Below are 24,272 nucleotides of genomic sequence, written 5' to 3'. Positions count from 1 at the left end.
AACAACAAACACTTCCAAAACGAATTTTTATTGAGCAAGTTTTATAAAAATAATCATGAAAGGTTTTTTTGGAAGCCTAAAACAAGGTTCAAAATCTATCGATGAATCTTGATGACAAAAAAAATCTTTTTTTTTTATTTTTGTAGAGGAATTTCTGAGTTTTGACAAAATTTGCCTGAATATTGCCCGGATTTATGGTTGTCAATTGAAATCGAATGCTAGGATTTTGACAGGTTTTTATATAAAAATTGCCCGGTTTGTCCGGCCCGGATACATGCTGAATAAATTCTGGCAACCTTAGGTAAGAAAGCTTTGTTTTGGTTCAAAACTTATCCATGATTTTTTGCAGAATTTTTTAGTTAAGTTTAGATGACTAAATGTAAACATTTATGTTTGCATATGAAATTTAAATATTTTTTCTCGACACATCCGATACATACAGTCCTTTTCTTACATCTGACCTTTTCAGAATCTTTCATGAGTAAATTTATCATTTATGTTTATATGGTAAAATTGAATGTTTTGTTCGCAAAATAAACATAATTTTTGTATCTTCTAAGGAACCGATTTTGGTGATAGTTTTTGTGATAATCAATAAGTTATAAAGATAAATTTTTCCTCTGTAAAACTTTGGTCAAGACCGTAACTTTGTATCTTTTTAGGCAAAATAGATATCAGAATAGGGGTCTTTCAAGGTTGCCGAAAAAATTCTGTGTTTTTGCGAGAAAAAAAAATCTGACTTTTTGTGATTTTACCCAGAAATTCTGTGATGGTTTTTTGTGATGCTAACAGCATATATTTCTTTGAAAAATCATGAAGAAATTTACTTTATTACATTTCACTTTAGAAAAATCAGTTAACATTACCAGTCTTAGCATGTTTTTGCCAAACTAATTTAGAAATCAATAATTTATGTTGACATTACATTGTATAATTTTGGAAATACGTAGGTACAAAATTTTAAAAATCGGTGAAAACTGTGAAAATTTCCAAAATCCTGTGTTCTGCGACACAGATTCTGTGATGAAAATTTACTCAAAATTCTGCGAAATAAAAAATTTATCTGTGGTTTCGGCTTGTTTTTTTGGCATTGAAAACCAATCAATTCAACTGACATCACTGCTAGTACCTAGCAAGATATTTCTTGCAAATAAGTTATACTAACTTTGCTAGACATCCGCGGTGGTGTCAGTTGAATTGTTTGTTTTCAATGCCAAAATACAAACCTCTATTCAACACCTAAGAACTTTTTTTACCAATGAGATACGTTGTTCCGCGGAAAATTTCCTTTAATGATTTCATACATTGGCACAAAAACCATTTGCTGGATCGGTTCCACAGAGATACAAAAATGATGAATTTTTCCGAACAAAATATTCCATTTTCCCATACGAACGTTCAAGATAAATTCACTCATGTAAATGTTCAGAAAAGGTCAGGTGTAAGAGAAGGACTGGATGTAAACGTAACTTAAAAATTCTGCAAAAAATCATGAATGAATTTTGGACCAAAACAAAGCTTTTAAGACTCCAGGGTTTCAGAAATTCGAAAATGATCTCAAATCGATTCAGTCTAATGCAAAAGGTTATTTTTAGTACGTAACAGAATTGTGCAGAAGGCCTTAAAATTTTCCCAAAATTTTTAAATTTGATGTATTTTTGTAACTCAAATCCATGTATTTTTTGCCAAGAGTTGTTTTTGAAGGAAAATAAACTAAAAAAAATCGTCTTAGAAATCATAATTGCAATAAACAACAATGATTTTTTATAAGCTCTTAAAATTAAATTTTCCCAGATTAGTCTGCTCCCTGCTGTAATATCATAAAGTGTTTAACAGTACCACCTGCATTGTAAAATGTTTAGCAAAAATAACCGTTCATAGATTGATTGTCATTATTTCTTACATAAGGGAGTGACTAAATGGTATTTTTTTCAGATTATTTCGGGATCGAGACTAAGGTTGCCAGATTTTTTTCCGCACGTATCCGAACCGGACAAATTTTGATTTGAAAATTGTTGACAAAATTTGATTTCAAAATTGATGACAAAAATCCGGGGAGCAAATTTAGTCAAAACCTGAGAATTGCACTACTTAAACAAAGAGGAAAAACTCGAAAAAAATTGTTTTCGTTAAAACTTATCAGTAGATGATAAATTTTTTTTTGAGGCTTCCTAAAAACTTTTGATGATTATTTTTATGAAACTTGATTAAAAAATTCCGTTTTAGAATCCAAAATAAAACAAAATTTACTAAACAATTTGTTTGTTTTTTTTTTTGCTAAATTTGGTAAAAAAAAGTAAATAAATCTGGGCATTTATTAATAAAATCCGAATAACTGGGTCGGATCGGACTTTTCCAAAATTTTGTATTTCGTAACCGGGTAAACCCGAAAAAAAACCGGCAAACTGGCAACCTTAGTAAAAATGTACCGTCAAGTCATTGACGATTTCCAGGTTGAACTACACTTTAAACAAATAGTAAAAATCTAATGAAAAGGTAAATTCAAATTCTTTATTGCTTATTATGCAATTTAATTATTTCCCTTTGAAATGATAAAATTATGAGCATTTGAAAAAAGGTTAAAAATTCTTCACCACAAATTTTCCCTAAAAAACTTCAAAAAATAAAAATTTAAAAAAATCAAAAAAAATAATAGTTACTTACATTGCAAAACAAATTTTTGTGATTTTTCATGATTTTTAATGAAAACGCACGAAGTTATGTACATTTTAAATTTTTATGGTTTATTTTCTTCACGAAAAAATCTATCCTTACATTGAAACCTTGAAGATCTGATATTCCGGGAATTTAACAAGCTGTCATTCATCCCTAGAGATGAAATTTTAAATAATCTGCCAAAAAGCATGAGATTTTAGGCAGCAAAAATAAACCAAATTTCAAATTTTGGGGTAAATTTGAAGACCAATATGATAACTTATGAAAAAATTTTCCTAGTTCTTGATGATTGATTAAATGTCGATGGCTTGCTTTTTTGATCACTACTTTAAATCCTTATAAATTTTTCAGCATTATTTCCAAGTTTTTAGATAATGTTTATAAGAAATAAAAATAATTTTTAATGTCCAATATTTGTAAATTTAGAAGCTAGTAATTTCATTCAATTCAAGTTGTTTTTTTTATTATCTCGTCTTGGTTATTTTAATTTGTATAGTTTTGTTATATTTCTTTTTGTCTTGGTTTTCGTATTCCAGTCTTTTTAATTGTGTCGCCCTACTTTGTGCTATTTGCCTATTTCATCTAACACTTTCCCATCTCGTCTTGATTTGATTTCAACTATCTTTTTTTGTTCACTATCTTGCTTTAAATTTTTCTGTATCATTTTAGTTTGATTTTTTTAAAACTTGTTTTGACTTGTTTCATCTTGCTATACAAAGTGGGTTCAATTCTACGTAGACTTGAACATCCGGAGTCTCGTTAATCCAATTTTGATTATCCGACAACTTTGACTCGATTATCTGTTCATTATTTTTTAGTGATTCAGACAATAAATCCAATTAACAAATAATTTAGTTTCCATTTTAAAGAAGAAAAAAATTCCTCAGAACTATTGAGAACATAACTAAATATCAGCCGATAACAACATTTGATTATCTGGATAATGTTCTGATCCATTGGCTGTAGTAATGCTTTGGTATTTTGAAGCAACGAAGATGCTGAATTTGAACCATTGCAATTGATTGTATCGAGATCATCGACTGAATAGTTTTCCAATTCTATAACGACTTCTACTGGAAGCCTGTTGCGTTTTTAGAAAATCCATTATCTTGAGAACAAATAACTTAAAAAAAAACACTGTTTTAAAAGTTTACGAGTTATAAACGCTTATTTTGGAAGCCACTTAGAACACAGGTCAGAAATTCGGAAGTAGGTGTTACTTTAAAATAAAAAGTCCTCTCTTGTCTCTTCTCAAAATCTGACACGCAGACATAACATTTTTCCAAAGATGTCTTTCAAAATTAATTTTATACCCTTTTTTACATACAGAAATGCTGAACAAAAGGTTATCGTAGATAAAAAAAATTTACTCTCTTATCCGTTGGATTCGATTTTCCTTCCCGAAAAAATAGGGGGAACGCAGAATCGAGTCCGCACAGGGCTTTTTGTTGAAATTTAATTTGACTTAATTTACTTCGTTCGTTTTTATTGTTATTAAAATTAATTCGTATTGCTTTGTTAATCTTATTTTTTTCCGTTGTTATTTGTTTTTTTTTTTCTAGCTGAACAGTGTTTTTTGTCTTGTTCATTTTTTTTCCTCTTGATGAATAATGTTTTTTTTTAAATTTTCATTAATCATGTTTTTTTAAAATTTCAGCCTTGTTTTGTCTTATTCTATCTTTTTTGATAATATAGCTTAAATTTTTTATCCATTTCCAGCTCGTTCAACTTGATTTTCAACCATGTTTTATTTTGTGAAACGTGGTTTTTCATAGTCTTTTTCTGTTTGTTTGTTTCTGTTTTGTTTCATCATTTTTATTTTGTTTTATCATTTTTTTATTTATCTTTTTGTTTGTTTTTTTTTTTATTGTAGTATTTAATTTATTTTGCTATATAAATAGACCCCGATTTTGGCAACACGCCCGTACATTTTGTGTTGAGAAAATTGAATGTTGCCAAAATCAAACGGTTTTTTTCTCATCTTGTTTTTCAGTTATTTTTACAAAACATTAATTATTATTTACAAAAACGTTATTTTTAGTCAATTTCCAATCATTTGTGTTCATTTTTTTATTTTTTTTCCATCATGTTTTGGATGCATTTTGCACTTTTCTTTTTTTTTTCGTCATATTTACTGTTTTTGACATTCTTCATAATTTTATATTTGTTTATTTTTTGTCGTATTCAGTCTTTTGTTTGAATTTGTTTTTAAACTTTTTGAATTTTTCATGTTTTTGTTGTTAATTGTTTATCTTGTTTATCTTGTTTATCTTGTTTATCTTGTTTATCTTGTTTATCTTGTTTATCTTGTTTATCTTGTTTATCTTGTTTATCTTGTTTATCTTGTTTATCTTGTTTATCTTGTTTATCTTGTTTATCTTGTTTATCTTGTTTATCTTGTTTATCTTGTTTATCTTGTTAATCTTGATTATCTTGTTCAATTTGTTTAAATGAGTTGATTAAAATATGTACGAATGGATTTAGACCTTTTGCTCTGTAACCTTCAACGTATCAAGACTTCTGCTGATGAGTTCATGGGCCATTTGAGGCTGGGTCATTCGGCCGAAAGCCATTCGGCCGAGGGTCATTCGGGCGATGGATGTTAGGCCGAATGGGCTATCTGGCCGAATAGGTCACAAGGCCGAATGGGTTATTCGGCCAACGGTTATCCAGCCGAAGGCTATTAGGCTGGAAGGACGCAAGGCCGAAAGGATGTTCGGCCGAATGGTCACTAAGCCGAATGGTCACTAGGCCGAATGGTCGTAAGGCCGAATGGTCGTAAGGCCGAGTGGTGGAAAGGCCGAATGGTTATAATACTGAATGGTCGTAAGGCCGAATGGATGCTAGAAGGTCGTTAGGCCGAATGGTCGCAAAGCCGAAAGGTCTTGAGGCCAAATGTTCGTAAAGCTGAATAGATGTTCGGCCGAAAGGCTATTAGGCCGAATGGTGGTCAGGCTAAATGGTCGTAAGGGTAAATGGATGCTAGGCTGAAAGGTCGTTAGGCCAAATGGTCGTTAGGCCGAATGATCATAAGACTGAATAATCTTCATGAATGGTTGCTTGGTCAATAAGAAACCTTTTACATTTGTCTACATGCTAGACCGAATGGGCGTTAGGCCGAATGGCCACTAGGCCGAATGGCTTGATTACTGATGACTTTTTGGCCTAACGACCATTCGGCCTAACTTCTGATCGGAATAACATGCAAAAAAGCGATAATATGTCTTATAGGCCTAGCATAAGTTCGGCCCAACGACCATTCAGCCTAACAACCTTCTAGCATCCATTCGGTCTTACGAGGCATTATGACCATTCGGCCTAATGACCATTCGGCCTAGTGACCTTTCAGCCTAACGACGTTTCGGCCAACCATCTATTCGCTCTTACGACCATTTGGCCCGGCGACCATTCAGCCTAACGATCTTTTGGCCTTACGACCATTCGGCCTAGTGACCATTCGGCCAAATGACCATTCGGTTAAATAACCATTCATCCAAATGACCATTCGGCCAAATGACCATTCGGCCTAGTGACCATTCGGCCAAATAATATCCGGCCAAATAACCTTCGGCTTAAGGTCCCATTCGGCCTATTGTCCTATTCGGCCGAACATCCGTCGGCCTTTTAACCCATTCGGCCTAGCGACCTTCGGCCTCACATCTTTCGGTCTATCGGCCTTCGGCCGAATGTCCGACCCCCAAAAAATTTCCCCCGATTATACTTTATCCTTAAGAATGGTCCTGTTTAATAATAAACTTTTAAAAAAATCTACTCACATTTCAGTTTCTCCAGCGGCTCGTGCAGCATCGACGTCGGATGCTGGTGGTGATGGTGATGCCCGCTCAGATCCGGGGTCCCATGATGCAGATGCCCCAGGCTGGCACTATTGATCCCGGGACTCATCAAACTGGTCAAGGCCGAACTAACACTGACCCCACCTACACCGCCAACCGAATCATGCAGCGAGCTCCCATGATGGCTGCTGTTGTGACTGTTATGGTGGTGGTTGTGATGCAGATGATGGTCCGAGGTTCCATTGCTGGTGGCTCCACTACTCCCTCCTCCAGCACCACCCCCACCACCACCACCACCTCCCCCACCATTCCCTACCAGATCCTGCAGACAGAGGCCGCTGGTGTCGGCCATCGAGTCCAGGCCACCGGCACCGGAAGTCGTTCCCCCGGTGACGAGGCCCAGCCCCGTTCCGCCCCCGCCTCGCTCCATCACGGACTGTGGATATAACGAGCTAAGCTGGTTATGGCCACCGCCCGGGAAGATGTCCTTGTACGGCCGGAGATAAATCGTTTTGACTGTTTGCGGGTACCGGGGGTCTCAAAAATGGGGTTCCGAAGGGGCTCGTCCGTCGAGCCGGGAGGAAGGGTCTGGATATTAGCTTCTGGCACTGTGGTCTTGTATTTTATTCTTCCGAGCACTGGGGATTGGTTGTCGAATCTACAAAAATAAAAGACGGAAAAACGAATAAAATTAGACAATTTTTCGAGGTTGTATTTTGCTAGACAGTGAAAAGACAAATTTTTGGTGTCCGTTCAGAAAAGTATTCTCAACTGGAGCTTCTTTTTAAGAACTCCAGAATATTATTGAATAACACAGAGAGCGTTTTTGACGCTCGAAATAGAGGTCGGATTTAGGCAATGTTAATTAAACATTTTTCTTATAACTTGTTGAATGAATGAGAATCAGTATTTCACATAGAAGCCTTTGTTTAATTATCTGCTAAGTAAGTTAAACACACATAGCCATAACATCCTAAAAGTAAGAAAAAACTTCCAGTCATATTTTCTCGACCACCAGAAAAGGCTAATGCCTAACAGCTAACCGAAAACCCGAAAAGCTCCTGCTGCCGAAAGAAGTAGCTGAAAGAGGCTCGACACAACATGCTCACGTCCGTCGTGCAGCGACTTAGCAGAACACCGAAAAAAGCTTACCAACTTTATTGGATATAGTTTATGGTTATGATCTGTTTTGTGGGCGGAAAACACCCACCTTCTTCTCTTTTCCCATGGTTTAGGACCTTTTGCCAGTTTCTCAAAGGAAGAAAACCACGTGGAAGAGTTTGAGAGTTATGGCCGACTTTTTTTTTTTTTTTGTTCTCTACTTGAGTGTCATAATTCCGGACACGGGCCAAGGTAAGGGGGGATGACAATGTTGGGCTTCTGGTGGCGGTGGGGAGCCATTTGCTTCCTATCGCTACAAGAGGTTTGGTACTTTCCTGTTCATCTTTTGGACTACTTTTCTGGATGAGGATCTCGCAGTTTGAACTTTCTGTTCACGTACTTATCTTCTTTTTTTTTTTTTTGAATGAGTAGGTATATCTTTCTGTTTGACAATTGTTCCTGTTTTATGTTTTAAGTAGGTTACAATATTTATGAACTTCTAGCGCAACTGGGGAAAATCTTTATTTTCGAGATCTCAAGATAAATATACAAATTTAGCGATAAATTTAAGATGATGAAAATAGAGGCAACGTGCTTTCTTCGAAATTTGTTCGGATCCGGAGATTTGGTCCAACAGTCCAACAAATTAAAAATTGAAAGTTATTTTTACGAGAGAAGAAAACAACGATTTCGTTTCGCATTCTGATCCCAAAACGAGAGGAATTTGATGGTTGATACTTGTTGTCTGATGCCAGTTTCTCTCTTTCCGTCAAGCTTGGATCTTCGAAATTGGTGTTTTGATGAACCTGTCCGATCCTTCCATCAAATGGTTTTACGACGCACCATTCGTTGGCCGAATTTGGGCCAAAAGGTTGTCATGCGTCAATCAACGCGTGCGTTGACAAATAAAAATGGTTTATTGGGACCAGAGGTTCATTAAATTGGTGTTTTAAAGTTAATTTTTTTCGAGAGCTATTTGAGTCTCTCAAGATTTCCAACTACTGAAATGGGAAACCTTGAAAAAATAATCAAAGTTGCATCGATGGAGGACAAGCTTGTATATATGTATCTTTTCAGCCATGTTTTGTCCATTTTTGTGCAAATGAATACACAACATGAAGAAAGTATGGCATGGAGACGATTTCAAGATGGAGTAAATAAGAATTGAACCGAAAAAGTAAACTAACCTTCATCCTTCGTTTCCATCGAGGCAAATCCTCCAGCCAATATTGGCTTGGGTTCCATTTTCAATTGTAAGAATACGTAACTCGACAGAACCATTCCGTGCAGCCACTTGAGCCAGATTTTCCAGCTCGATTCCTCTCTCTGGAAGCTGGAGTTCCCCCTCTTTACAAAATGTAACTCAAGAGAAGAAGGAAAACTGACATCACCCTCTCTACCCAACATAACATTTTAAAGCAAACTCAAGGAAGAACTTAGAGAAGGAAAATCATTGCAAACCGATGAACATCCTAGAGTGTGCGACCTACACCAGAGCTCTCCTCGTCTGAACTGGACAAAATCACCTCAAGATGAAAACAGATAATGGAGGTTTGCCTTTAGTTTATCGACGCAGCACAAAACTGAATTGAAGAACATTCGAATCGAAAAAGATAACTGATAAACTAAAATTATTTGAAAAATAAACAAAATAAGCAAAATTGACAAAAATGACAAAAATTGACACAAAAATGACACAAAAATGACACAAAAATGACACAAAAATGACACAAAAATGTCACAAAAATGACACAAAATTGAAACAAAAATGACACAAAAATGACAAGAAAATGACACAAAAATGACACACAAATGACACACAAATGACACAAAAATGACACAAAATTGACACAAAAATGAAACAAAAATGACACAAAAATGACACAAAAATGACACAAAAATGACACAAAAATGACACAAAAATGACACAAAAATGACACAAAAATGACACAAAAATGACACAAAAATGACACAAAAATGACACAAAAATGACAAAAATGACAAAAATGACAAAAATGACAAAATTGTCAAAATTGTCAAAATTGTCAAAATTGTCAAAATTGTCAAAATTGTCAAAATTGTCAAAATTGTCAAAATTGTCAAAATTGTCAAAATTGTCAAAATTGTCAAAATTGTCAAAATTGTCAAAATTGTCAAAATTGTCAAAATTGTCAAAATTGTCAAAATTGTCAAAATTGTCAAAATTGTCAAAATTGTCAAAATTGTCAAAATTGTCAAAATTGTCAAAATTGTCAAAATTGTCAAAATTGTCAAAATTGTCAAAATTGTCAAAATTGTCAAAATTGTCAAAATTGTCTAAATTGTCAAAATTGTCAAAATTGTCAAAATTGTCAAAATTGTCCAAATTGTCAAAATTGTCAAAATTGTCAAAATTGTCAAAATTGTCTAAATTGTCAAAATTGTCAAAATTGTCAAAATTGTCAAAATTGTAATAAATTGTCAAAATTGTCAAAATTGTCAAAATTGTCAAAATTGTCAAAATTGTCAAAATTGTCAAAATTGTCAAAATTGTCAAAATTGTCAAAATTGTCAAAATTGTCAAAATTGTCAAAATTGTCAAAATTGTCAAAATTGTCAAAATTGTCAAAATTGTCAAAATTGTCAAAATTGTCAAAATTGTCAAAATTGTCAAAATTGTCAAAATTTTCAAAATTGTCAAAATTGTCAAAATTGTTAAAATTGTCAAAATTGTCAAAATTGTCAAAATTGTCAAAATTGTCAAAATTGTCAAAATTGTCAAAATTGTCAAAATTGTCAAAATTGTCAAAATTGACAAAATTGACAAAATTGACAAAATTGACAAAATTGACAAAATTGACAAAATTGACAAAATTGACAAAATTGACAAAATTGACAAAATTGACAAAATTGACAAAATTGACAAAATTGACAAAATTGACAAAATTGACAAAATTGACAAAATTGACAAAATTGACAAAATTGACAAAATTGACAAAATTGACAAAATTGACAAAATTGACAAAATTGACAAAATTGACAAAATTGACAAAATTGACAAAATTGACAAAATTGACAAAATTGACAAAATTGACAAAAATGACAAAAATGACAAAAATGACAAAAATGACAAAAATGACAAAAATGACAAAAATGACAAAAATGACAAAAATGACAAAAATGACAAAAATGACAAAAATGACAAAAATGACAAAAATGACAAAAATGACAAAAATGACAAAAATGACAAAAATGACAAAAATGACAAAAATGACAAAAATGACAAAAATGACAAAAATGACAAAAATGACAAAAATGACAAAAATGACAAAAATGTCAAAATTGTCAAAATTTTCAAAATTTTCAAAATTTTCAAAATTTTCAAAATTGTCAAAATTTTCAAAATTGTCAAAATTGTCAAAATTGTCAAAATTGTCAAAATTGTCAAAATTGTCAAAATTGTCAAAATTGTCAAAATTGTCAAAATTGTCAAAATTGTCAAAATTGTCAAAATTGTCAAAATTGTCAAAATTGTCAAAATTGTCAAAATTGTCAAAATTGTCAAAATTGTCAAAATTGTCAAAATTGTCAAAATTGTCAAAATTGTCAAAATTGTCAAAATTGTCAAAATTGTCAAAATTGTCAAAATTGTCAAAATTGTCAAAATTGTCAAAATTTTCAAAATTGTCAAAATTGTCAAAATTGTCAAAATTGTCAAAATTGTCAAAATTGTCAAAATTGTCAAAATTGTCAAAATTGTCAAAATTGTCAAAATTGTCAAAATTGTCAAAATTGTCAAAATTGTCAAAATTGTCAAAATTGTCAAAATTGTCAAAATTGTCAAAATTGTCAAAATTGTCAAAATTGTCAAAATTGTCAAAATTGTCAAAATTGTCAAAAATGTCAAAATTGTCAAAATTGTCAAAACTGTCAAAATTGTCAAAATTGTCAAAATTTTCAAAATTGTCAAAATTGTCAAAATTGTCAAAATTGTCAAAATTGTCAAAATTGTCAAAATTGTCAAATTTGTCAAAATTGTCAAAATTGTCAAAATTGTCAAAATTGTCAAAATTGTCAAAATTGTCAAAATTGTCAAAATTGTCAAAATTGTCAAAATTGTCAAAATTGTCAAAATTGTCAAAATTGTCAAAATTGTCAAAATTGTCAAAATTGTCAAAATTGTCAAAATTGTCAAAATTGTCAAAATTGTCAAAATTGTCAAAAATGTCAAAATTGTCAAAATTGTCAAAATTGTCAAAATTGTCAAAATTGTCAAAATTGTCAAAATTGTCAAAATTGTCAAAATTGTCAAAATTGACAAAATTGACAAAATTGACAAAATTGACAAAATTGACAAAATTGACAAAATTGACAAAATTGACAAAATTGACAAAATTGACAAAATTGACAAAATTGACAAAATTGACAAAATTGACAAAATTGACAAAATTGACAAAATTGACAAAATTGACAAAATTGACAAAATTGACAAAATTGACAAAATTGACAAAATTGACAAAATTGACAAAATTGACAAAATTGACAAAATTGACAAAATTGACAAAATTGACAAAATTGACAAAATTGACAAAATTGACAAAATTGACAAAATTGACAAAATTGACAAAATTGACAAAATTGACAAAATTGACAAAATTGACAGAATTGACAAAATTGACAAAATTGACAAAATTGACAAAATTGACAAAATTGACAAAATTGAAAAAATTGAAAAAATTGAAAAAATTGACAAAATTGACAAATTGACAAAATTGACAAAATTGACAAAATTGACAAAATTGACAAAATTGACAAAATTGACAAAATTGAAAAAATTGACAAAATTGACAAAATTGACAAAATTGACAAAATTGACAAAATTGACAAAATTGACAAAATTGACAAAATTGACAAAATTGACAAAATTGACAAAATTGACAAAATTGACAAAATTGACAAAATTGACAAAATTGACAAAATTGACAAAATTGACAAAATTGACAAAATTGACTAAATTGACAAAATTGACAAAATTGTCAAAATTGACAAAATTTACAAAATTGACAAAATTGACAAAATTGACAAAATTGACAAAATTGACAAAATTGACAAAATTTACAAAATTGACAAAATTGACAAAATTGACAAAATTGACAAAATTGACAAAATTGACAAAATTGTCAAAATTGTCAAAATTGTCAAAATTGTAAAATTTGTCAAAATTGTCAAAATTGTCAAAATTGTCAAAATTGTCAAAATTGTCAAAATTGTCAAAATTGTCAAAATTGTCAAAATTGTCAAAATTGTCAAAACTGTCAAAATTGTCAAAATTGTCAAAATTGTCAAAATTGTCAAAATTGTCAAAATTGTCAAAATTGTCAAAATTGTCAAAATTGTCAAAATTGTCAAAATTGTCAAAATTGTCAAAATTGTCAAAATTGTCAAAATTGTCAAAATTGTCAAAATTGTCAAAATTGTCAAAATTGTCAAAATTGTCAAAATTGTCAAAATTGTCAAAATTGTCAAAATTGTCAAAATTGTCAAAATTTTCAAAATTTTCAAAATTGCCAAAAATGTCAAAATTGTCAAAATTGTCAAAATTGTCAAAATTGTCAAAATTGTCAAAATTGTCAAAATTGTCAAAATTGTCAAAATTGTCAAAATTGTCAAAATTGTCAAAATTGTCAAAATTGTCAAAATTGTCAAAATTGTCAAAATTGTCAAAATTGTCAAAATTGTCAAAATTGTCAAAATTGTCAAAATTGTCAAAATTGTCAAAATTGTCAAAATTGTCAAAATTGTCAAAATTGTCAAAATTGTCAAAATTGTCAAAATTGTCAAAATTGTCAAAATTGTCAAAATTGTCAAAATTGTCAAAATTTTCAAAAATGGCAAAATTGTCAAAATTGTCAAAATTGTCAAAATTGTCAAAATTGTCAAAATTGTCAAAATTGTCAAAATTGTCAAAATTGTCAAAATTGTCAAAATTGTCAAAATTGTCAAAATTGTCAAAATTGTCAAAATTGTCAACATTGTCAAAATTGTCAAAATTGTCAAAATTGTCAAAATTGTCAAAATTGTCAAAATTGTCAAAATTGTTTAGATTGTCAAAATTGTCAAAATTGTCAAAATTGTCAAAATTGTCAAAATTGTCAAAATTGTCAAAATTGTCAAAATTGTCAAAATTGTCAAAATTGTCAAAATTGTCAAAATTGTCAAAATTGTCAAAATTGTCAAAATTGTCAAAATTGTCAAAATTGTCAAAATTGTCAAAATTGTTAAAATTGTCAAAATTGTCAAAATTGTCAAAATTGTCCAAATTGTCAAAATTGTCAAAATTGTCAAAATTGTCAAAATTGTCAAAATTGTCAAAATTGTCAAAATTGTCAAAATTGTCAAAGTTTTCAAAATTGTCAAAATTGTCAAAATTGTCAAAATTGTCAAAATTGTCAAAATTGTCAAAATTGTCAAAATTGTCAAAATTGTCAAAATTGTCAAAATTGTCAAAATTGTCAAAATTGTCAAAATTGTCAAAATTGTCAAAATTGTCAAAATTGTCAAAATTGTCAAAATTGTTTAGTTTGTCAAAATTGTCAAAGTTTTCAAAATTGTCACAATTGTCAAAATTGTCAAAATTGTTTAGTTTGTCAAAATTGTCAAAGTTTTCAAAATTGTCACAATTGTCAAAATTGTCAAAATTGTCAAAATTGTCAAAATTGTCAAAATTGTCAAAATTGTCAAAATTGGCAAAATTGGCAAAATTGTCAAAATTGTCAAAATTGTCAAAATTGTCAAAATTGTCAAAATTGTCATAATTGTCAAAATTGTCAAAATTGTCAAAATTGTCAAAATTGTCAAAATTGTCAAAATTGTCAAAAATGTCAAAATTGTCAAAATTGTCAAAATTGTCAAAATTGTCAAAATTGTCAAAATTGTCAAAATTGTCAAAATTGTCAAAATTGTCATAATTGTCAAAATTGTCAAAATTGTCAAAAATGTCAAAATTGTCAAAATTGTCAAAATTGTCAAAATTGTCAAAATTGTCAAAATTGTCAAAATTGTCAAAATTGACAAAATTGACAAAATTGACAAAATTGACAAAATTGAAAAAATTGACAAAATTGACAAAATTGACAAAATTGACAAAATTGACAAAATTGACAAAATTGACAAAATTGACAAAATTGACAAAATTGACAAAATTGACAAAATTGACAAAATTGACAAAATTGACAAAATTGACAAAATTGACAAAATTGACAAAATTGACAAAATTGACAAAATTGACAAAATTGACTAAATTGACAAAATTGACAAAATTGTCAAAATTGTCAAAATTGTCAAAATTGTCATAATTGTCAAAATTGTCAAAATTGTCAAAATTGTCAAAATTGTCAAAATTGTCAAAATTGTCAAAATTGTCAAAATTGTCAAAATTGTCAAAATTGTCAAAATTGTCAAAATTGTCAAAATTGTCAAAATTGTCAAAATTGTCAAAATTGTCAAAATTGTCAAAATTGTCATAATTGTCAAAATTGTCAAAATTGTCAAAAATGTCAAAATTGTCAAAATTGTCAAAATTGTCAAAATTGTCAAAATTGTCAAAATTGTCAAAATTGTCAAAATTGACAAAATTGACAAAATTGACAAAATTGACAAAATTGAAAAAATTGACAAAATTGACAAAATTGACAAAATTGACAAAATTGACAAAATTGACAAAATTGACAAAATTGACAAAATTGACAAAATTGACAAAATTGACAAAATTGACAAAATTGACAAAATTGACAAAATTGACAAAATTGACAAAATTGACAAAATTGACAAAATTGACAAAATTGACTAAATTGACAAAATTGACAAAATTGTCAAAATTGACAAAATTTACAAAATTGACAAAATTGACAAAATTGACAAAATTGACAAAATTGACAAAATTGACAAAATTTACAAAATTGACAAAATTGACAAAATTGACAAAATTGACAAAATTGACAAAATTGACAAAATTGTCAAAATTGTCAAAATTGTCAAAATTGTAAAATTTGTCAAAATTGTCAAAATTGTCAAAATTGTCAAAATTGTCAAAATTGTCAAAATTGTCAAAATTGTCAAAATTGTCAAAATTGTCAAAATTGTCAAAACTGTCAAAATTGTCAAAATTGTCAAAATTGTCAAAATTGTCAAAATTGTCAAAATTGTCAAAATTGTCAAAATTGTCAAAATTGTCAAAATTGTCAAAATTGTCAAAATTGTCAAAATTGTCAAAATTGTCAAAATTGTCAAAATTGTCAAAATTGTCAAAATTGTCAAAATTGTCAAAATTGTCAAAATTGTCAAAATTGTCAAAATTGTCAAAATTGTCAAAATTGTCAAAATTGTCAAAATTGTCAAAATTGTCAAAATTGTCAAAATTGTCAAAATTGTCAAAATTGTCAAAATTGTCAAAATTGTCAAAATTGTCAAAATTGTCAAAATTGTCAAAATTGTCAAAATTGTCAAAATTGTCAAAATTGTCAAAATTTTCAAAAATGGCAAAATTGTCAAAATTGTCAAAATTGTCAAAATTGTCAAAATTGTCAAAATTGTCAAAATTGTCAAAATTGTCAAAATTGTCAAAATTGTCAAAATTGTCAAAATTGTCAAAATTGTCAAAATTGTCAAAATTGTCAACATTGTCAAAATTGTCAAAATTGTCAAAATTGTCAAAATTGTCAAAATTGTCAAAATTGTCAAAATTGTTTAGATTGTCAAAATTGTCAAAATTGTCAAAATTGTCAAAATTGTCAAAATTGTCAAAATTGTCAAAATTGTCAAAATTGTCAAAATTGTCAAAATTGTCAAAATTGTCAAAATTGTCAAAATTGTCAAAATTGTCAAAATTGTCAAAATTGTCAAAATTGTCAAAATTGTCAAAATTGTTAAAATTGTCAAAATTGTCAAAATTGTCAAAATTGTCCAAATTGTCAAAATTGTCAAAATTGTCAAAATTGTCAAAATTGTCAAAATTGTCAAAATTGTCAAAATTGTCAAAATTGTCAAAGTTTTCAAAATTGTCAAAATTGTCAAAATTGTCAAAATTGTCAAAATTGTCAAAATTGTCAAAATTGTCAAAATTGTCAAAATTGTCAAAATTGTCAAAATTGTCAAAATTGTCAAAATTGTCAAAATTGTCAAAATTGTCAAAATTGTCAAAATTGTCAAAATTGTCAAAATTGTTTAGTTTGTCAAAATTGTCAAAGTTTTCAAAATTGTCACAATTGTCAAAATTGTCAAAATTGTTTAGTTTGTCAAAATTGTCAAAGTTTTCAAAATTGTCACAATTGTCAAAATTGTCAAAATTGTCAAAATTGTCAAAATTGTCAAAATTGTCAAAATTGTCAAAATTGGCAAAATTGGCAAAATTGTCAAAATTGTCAAAATTGTCAAAATTGTCAAAATTGTCAAAATTGTCATAATTGTCAAAATTGTCAAAATTGTCAAAATTGTCAAAATTGTCAAAATTGTCAAAATTGTCAAAAATGTCAAAATTGTCAAAATTGTCAAAATTGTCAAAATTGTCAAAATTGTCAAAATTGTCAAAATTGTCAAAATTGTCAAAATTGTCATAATTGTCAAAATTGTCAAAATTGTCAAAAATGTCAAAATTGTCAAAATTGTCAAAATTGTCAAAATTGTCAAAATTGTCAAAATTGTCAAAATTGTCAAAATTGACAAAATTGACAAAATTGACAAAATTGACAAAATTGAAAAAATTGACAAAATTGACAAAATTGACAAAATTGACAAAATTGACAAAATTGACAAAATTGACAAAATTGACAAAATTGACAAAATTGACAAAATTGACAAAATTGACAAAATTGACAAAATTGACAAAATTGACAAAATTGACAAAATTGACAAAATTGACAAAATTGACAAAATTGACAAAATTGACAAAATTGACAAAATTGTCAAAATTGTCAAAATTGTCAAAATTGTCAAAATTGTCATAATTGTCAAAATTGTCAAAATTGTCAAAATTGTCAAAATTGTCAAAATTGTCAAAATTGTCAAAATTGTCAAAATTGTCAAAATTGTCAAAATTGTCAAAATTGTCAAAATTGTCAAAATTGTCAAAATTGTCAAAATTGTCAAAATTGTCAAAATTGTCAAAATTGTCATAATTGTCAAAATTGTCAAAATTGTCAAAAATGTCAAAATTGTCAAAATTGTCAAAATTGTCAAAATTGTCAAAATTGTCAAAATTGTCAAAATTGTCAAAATTGACAAAATTGACAAAATTGACAAAATTGACAAAATTGAAAAAATTGACAAAATTGACAAAATTGACAAAATTGACAAAATTGACAAAATTGACAAAATTGACAAAATTGACAAAATTGACAAAATTGACAAAATTGACAAAATTGACAAAATTGACAAAATTGACAAAATTGACAAAATTGACAAAATTGACAAAATTGACAAAATTGACAAAATTGACTAAATTGACAAAATTGACAAAATTGTCAAAATTGACAAAATTTACAAAATTGACAAAATTGACAAAATTGACAAAATTGACAAAATTGACAAAATTGACAAAATTTACAAAATTGACAAAATTGACAAAATTGACAAAATTGACAAAATTGACAAAATTGACAAAATTGTCAAAATTGTCAAAATTGTCAAAATTGTAAAATTTGTCAAAATTGTCAAAATTGTCAAAATTGTCAAAATTGTCAAAATTGTCAAAATTGTCAAAATTGTCAAAATTGTCAAAATTGTCAAAATTGTCAAAACTGTCAAAATTGTCAAAATTGTCAAAATTGTCAAAATTGTCAAAATTGTCAAAATTGTCAAAATTGTCAAAATTGTCAAAATTGTCAAAATTGTCAAAATTGTCAAAATTGTCAAAATTGTCAAAATTGTCAAAATTGTCAAAATTGTCAAAATTGTCAAAATTGTCAAAATTGTCAAAATTGTCAAAATTGTCAAAATTGTCAAAATTGTCAAAATTGTCAAAATTGTCAAAATTTTCAAAATTTTCAAAATTGCCAAAAATGTCAAAATTGTCAAAATTGTCAAAATTGTCAAAATTGTCAAAATTGTCAAAATTGTCAAAATTGTCAAAATTGTCAAAATTGTCAAAATTGTCAAAATTGTCAAAATTGTCAAAATTGTCAAAATTGTCAAAATTGTCAAAATTGTCAAAATTGTCAAAATTGTCAAAATTGTCAAAATTGTCAAAATTGTCAAAATTGTCAAAATTGTCAAAATTGTCAAAATTGTCAAAATTGTCAAAATTGTCAAAATTGTCAAAATTGTCAAAATTGTCAAAATTGTCAAAATTGTCAAAATTGTCAAAATTTTCAAAAATGGCAAAATTGTCAAAATTGTCAAAATTGTCAAAATTGTCAAAATTGTCAAAATTGTCAAAATTGTCAAAATTGTCAAAATTGTCAAAATTGTCAAAATTGTCAAAATTGTCAAAATTGTCAAAATTGTCAAAATTGTCAACATTGTCAAAATTGTCAAAATTGTCAAAATTGTCAAAATTGTCAAAATTGTCAAAATTGTCAAAATTGTTTAGATTGTCAAAATTGTCAAAATTGTCAAAATTGTCAAAATTGTCAAAATTGTCAAAATTGTCAAAATTGTCAAAATTGTCAAAATTGTCAAAATTGTCAAAATTGTCAAAATTGTCAAAATTGTCAAAATTGTCAAAATTGTCAAAATTGTCAAAATTGTCAAAATTGTCAAAATTGTTAAAATTGTCAAAATTGTCAAAATTGTCAAAATTGTCCAAATTGTCAAAATTGTCAAAATTGTCAAAATTGTCAAAATTGTCAAAATTGTCAAAATTGTCAAAATTGTCAAAATTGTCAAAGTTTTCAAAATTGTCAAAATTGTCAAAATTGTCAAAATTGTCAAAATTGTCAAAATTGTCAAAATTGTCAAAATTGTCAAAATTGTCAAAATTGTCAAAATTGTCAAAATTGTCAAAATTGTCAAAATTGTCAAAATTGTCAAAATTGTCAAAATTGTCAAAATTGTCAAAATTGTTTAGTTTGTCAAAATTGTCAAAGTTTTCAAAATTGTCACAATTGTCAAAATTGTCAAAATTGTTTAGTTTGTCAAAATTGTCAAAGTTTTCAAAATTGTCACAATTGTCAAAATTGTCAAAATTGTCAAAATTGTCAAAATTGTCAAAATTGTCAAAATTGTCAAAATTGGCAAAATTGGCAAAATTGTCAAAATTGTCAAAATTGTCAAAATTGTCAAAATTGTCAAAATTGTCATAATTGTCAAAATTGTCAAAATTGTCAAAATTGTCAAAATTGTCAAAATTGTCAAAATTGTCAAAAATGTCAAAATTGTCAAAATTGTCAAAATTGTCAAAATTGTCAAAATTGTCAAAATTGTCAAAATTGTCAAAATTGTCAAAATTGTCAAAATTGTCAAAATTGTCAAAATTGTCAAAATTGTCAAAATTGTCAAAATTGTCAAAATTGTCAAAATTGTCAAAATTGTCAAAATTGTCAAAATTGTCAAAATTGTCAAAATTGTCAAAATTGTCAAAATTGTCAAAATTGTCAAAATTTTCAAAATTGTCAAAATTGTCAAAATTGTCAAAATTGTCAAAATTGTCAAAATTGTCAAAATTGTCAAAATTGTCAAAATTGTCAAAATTGTCAAAATTGTGAAAATTGTCAAAATTGTCAAAATTGTGAAAATTGTCAAAATTGTCAAAATTGTCAAAATTGTCAAAATTGTCAAAATTGTTTAGTTTGTCAAAATTGTCAAAATTGTCAAAATTGTCACAATTGTCAAAATTGTCAAAATTGTCAAAATTGTCAAAATTGTCAAAATTGTCAAAATTGTCAAAATTGTCAAAATTGTCAAAATTGTCAAAATTGTCAAAATTGTCAAAATTGTCAAAATTGTCAAAATTGTCAAAATTGTCAAAATTGTCAAAATTGTCAAAATTGTCAAAATTGTCAAAATTGGCAAAATTGGCAAAATTGGCAAAATTGTCAAAATTGTCAAAATTGTCAAAATTGTCAAAATTGTCAAAATTGTCAAAATTGTCATAATTGTCAAAATTGTCAAAATTGTCAAAATTGTCAAAATTGTCAAAATTGTCAAAATTGTCAAAAATGTCAAAATTGTCAAAATTGTCAAAATTGTCAAAATTGTCAAAATTGTCAAAATTGTCAAAATTGTCAAAATTGTCAAAATTGTCAAAATTGTCAAAATTGTCAAAATTGTCAAAATTGTCAAAATTGTCAAAATTGTCAAAATTGTCAAAATTGTCAAAATTGTCAAAATTGTCAAAATTGTCAAAATTGTCAAAATTGTCAAAATTGTCAAAATTGTCAAAATTTTCAAAATTGTCAAAATTGTCAAAATTGTCAAAATTGTCAAAATTGTCAAAATTGTCAAAATTGTCAAAATTGTCAAAATTGTCAAAATTGTCAAAATTGTCAAAATTGTCAAAATTGTCAAAATTGTCAAAATTGTCAAAATTGTCAAAATTGTCAAAATTGTCAAAATTGTCAAAATTGTCAAAATTGTCAAAATTGTCAAAATTGTCACAATTGTCAAAATTGTCAAAATTGTCAAAATTGTTTAGATTGTCAAAATTGTCAAAGTTTTCAAAATTGTCAAAATTGTCAAAATTGTCAAAATTGTCAAAATTGTCAAAATTGTCAAAATTGTCAAAATTGTCAAAATTGTCAAAATTGTCAAAATTGTCAAAATTGTCAAAATTGTCAAAATTGTCAAAATTGTCAAAATTGTCAAAATTGTCAAAATTGTCAAAATTGTCAAAATTGTCAAAATTGTCAAAATTGTCAAAATTGTCAAAATTGTCAAAATTGTCAAAATTGTCAAAATTATCAAAATTGTCAAAATTGTCAAAATTGTCAAAATTGTCAAAATTGTCAAAATTGTCAAAATTGTCAAAATTGTCAAAATTGTCAAAATTGTCAAAATTGTCAAAATTGTCAAAATTGTCAAAATTGTCAAAATTGTCAAAATTGTCAAAATTGTCAAAATTGTCAAAATTGTCAAAATTGTCAAAATTGTCAAAATTGTCAAAATTGTCAAAATTGTCAAAATTGTCAAAATTGTCAAAATTGTCAAAATTGTGAAAATTGTCAAAATTGTCAAAATTGTGAAAATTGTGAAAATTGTCAAAACTGTCAAAATTGTCAAAATTGTCAAAATTGTCAAAATTGTCAAAATCGTCAAAATTGTCAAAATTGTCAAAATTGTCAAAATTGTCAAAATTGTCAAAATTGTCAAAATTGTCAAAATTGTCAAAATTGTCAAAATTGTCAAAATTGTCAAAATTGTCAAAATTGTCAAAATTGTCAAAATTGTCAAAATTGTCAAAATTGTCAAAATTGTCAAAATTGTCAAAATTGTCAAAATTGTCAAAATTGTCAAAATTGTCAAAATTGTCAAAATTGTCAAAATTGTCAAAATTGTCAAAATTGTCAAAATTGTCAAAATTGTCAAAATTGTCAAAATTGTCAAAATTGTCAAAATTGTCAAAATTGTCAAAATTGTCAAAATTGTCAAAATTATCAAAATTGTCAAAATTGTCAAAATTGTCAAAATTGTCAAAATTGTCAAAATTGTCAAAATTGTCAAAATTGTCAAAATTGTCAAAATTGTCAAAATTGTCAAAATTGTCAAAATTGTCAAAATTGTCAAAATTGTCAAAATGGTCAAAATGGTCAAAATGGTCAAAATTGTCAAAATTGTCAAAATTGTCAAAATTGTCAAAATTGTCAAAATTGTCAAAATTGTCAAAATTGTCAAAATTGTCAAAATTGTCAAAATTGTCAAAATTGTCAAAATTGTCAAAATTGTCAAAATTGTCAAAATTGTCAAAATTGTCAAAATTGTCAAAATTGTCAAAATTGTCAAAATTGTCAAAATTGTCAAAATTGTCAAAATTGTCAAAATTGTCAAAATTGTCAAAATTGTCAAAATTGTCAAAATTGTCAAAATTGTCAAAATTGTCAAAATTGTCAAAATTGTCAAAATTGTCAAAATTGTCAAAATTGTCAAAATTGTCAAAATTGTCAAAATTGTCAAAATTGTCAAAATTGTCAAAATTGTCAAAATTGTCAAAATTGTCAAAATTGTCAAAATTGTCCAAATTGTCGAAATTGTCAAAATTGTCAAAATTGTCAAAATTGTCAAAATTGTCAAAATTGTCAAAATTGTCAAAATTGTCAAAATTGTCAAAATTGTCAAAATTGTCAAAATTGTCAAAATTGTCAAAATTGTCAAAATTGTTAAAATTGTCAAAATTTTGAAAATTGTCAAAATTGTCAAAATTGTCAAAATTGTCAAAATTGTCTAGATTGTCAAAATTGTCAAAGTTTTCAAAATTGTCAAAATTGTCAAAATTGTCAAAATTGTCAAAATTGTCAAAATTTTCAAAATTGTCAAAATTGTCAAAATTGTCAAAATTGTCAAAATTGTCAAAATTGTCAAAATTGTCAAAATTGTCAAAATTATCAAAATTGTCAAAATTGTCAAAATTGTCAAAATTGTCAAAATTGTCAAAATTGTCAAAATTGTCAAAATTGTCAAAATTGTCAAAATTGTCAAAATTGTCAAAATTGTCAAAATTGTCAAAATTGTCAAAATTGTCAAAAATGTCAAAATTGTCAAAAATGTCAAAATTGTCAAAATTGTCAAAATTGTCAAAATTGTCAAAATTGTCAAAATTGTCAAAATTGTCAAAATTGTCAAAATTGTCAAAATTGTCAAAATTGTCAAAATTGTCAAAATTGTCAAAATTGTCAAAATTGTCAAAATTGTCAAAATTGTCAAATTTGTCAAAATTGTCAAAATAGTCAAAATTGTCAAAATTTTAAAAATTTCTAAAATTGTGCAAAATATGATATTAATAAGTCTGATTAAATTAAATTTTTGTCCGATTGTTAAGTTGAAAGTTTAAGTTTTCTTTAAAATTAATCTTTGTTTGTGTTTTGTGAATTTTCTTTTTCGTAAAACACCCTTCGCTCCCTTAAACAGCGCACTAAATGCGTCAAATCATAAGGATTAACTTTAATTAAAAATAAAACTGAACCCAGTCAGTGACTGCATGCTCGCCGCTGGTCGACTTTCTCCGCAGAAGATTTGCCTCACAGAGGCCTCGAGACGCAGCAGAGCCAAGCCAAGCCAAGATTTAAATAAATTAAAACGAAAATTCCGAAAAACACCCAGCCAGCACTTGTTTTTCCGATGCGATGCGGGGAAAGTTGCCGGGCGTTCCTCCTACGCCGAGGTAGCGCTTTTTCCTCCATCGTCATCGTCATCAACCAGTCAGTCGGTTGAACCTAATCTATTCCTAATAGACTTCTTGTCTGGTTCTGGGTCCGGGTTTCTGTTGTTTTTGCTTTGCCTTTTTGTAGATTTTTCCCTGATTTCGAATTCTGTAACGGGATGCTGAAAGTGAGTCTGCCGTTTTTCTTTTGCCTTTGCTGCTGCATTGAAGATGTAGGAAATCGAGAAATGTTAATCCCTTGAAATTATTGCGGCTGCACATCCGACACATTTCCCCTTTCTGTATTGATATTTTTCTGCCTTGCTAGGATGACGTTTTAAGACTGTGAATTATATCAAACTACGTTTGTATTTAGGGTTATTTTTGTATTTTTATCTGGTCTCGTGGCAATGAAAAATGACCCGGAGGTTATTGCC

General features: G+C 27.9%; 1 protein-coding gene across 1 annotated transcript in view; it reads right to left on the bottom strand.

The window, feature by feature from the left end:
* Positions 1–24,272, bottom strand: part of LOC129739061 (pituitary homeobox homolog Ptx1) — a 145,765-nt gene that overhangs the window by 103,038 nt on the left and 18,455 nt on the right. Inside the window, exon 2 of the mRNA XM_055730438.1 lies at positions 6,453–7,128. Within this exon, the coding sequence (XP_055586413.1) occupies positions 6,453–6,900 (448 nt within the window). The 5' untranslated portion in view covers positions 6,901–7,128. The remainder of the gene's footprint in view (positions 1–6,452; positions 7,129–24,272) is intronic.

Source organism: Uranotaenia lowii, chromosome 1, assembly GCF_029784155.1.
Source record: "Uranotaenia lowii strain MFRU-FL chromosome 1, ASM2978415v1, whole genome shotgun sequence".
In the NCBI taxonomy this organism is placed as follows: Eukaryota; Metazoa; Arthropoda; class Insecta; order Diptera; family Culicidae; genus Uranotaenia; species Uranotaenia lowii.
This window is presented reverse-complemented; position numbering and strand designations above follow the sequence as displayed.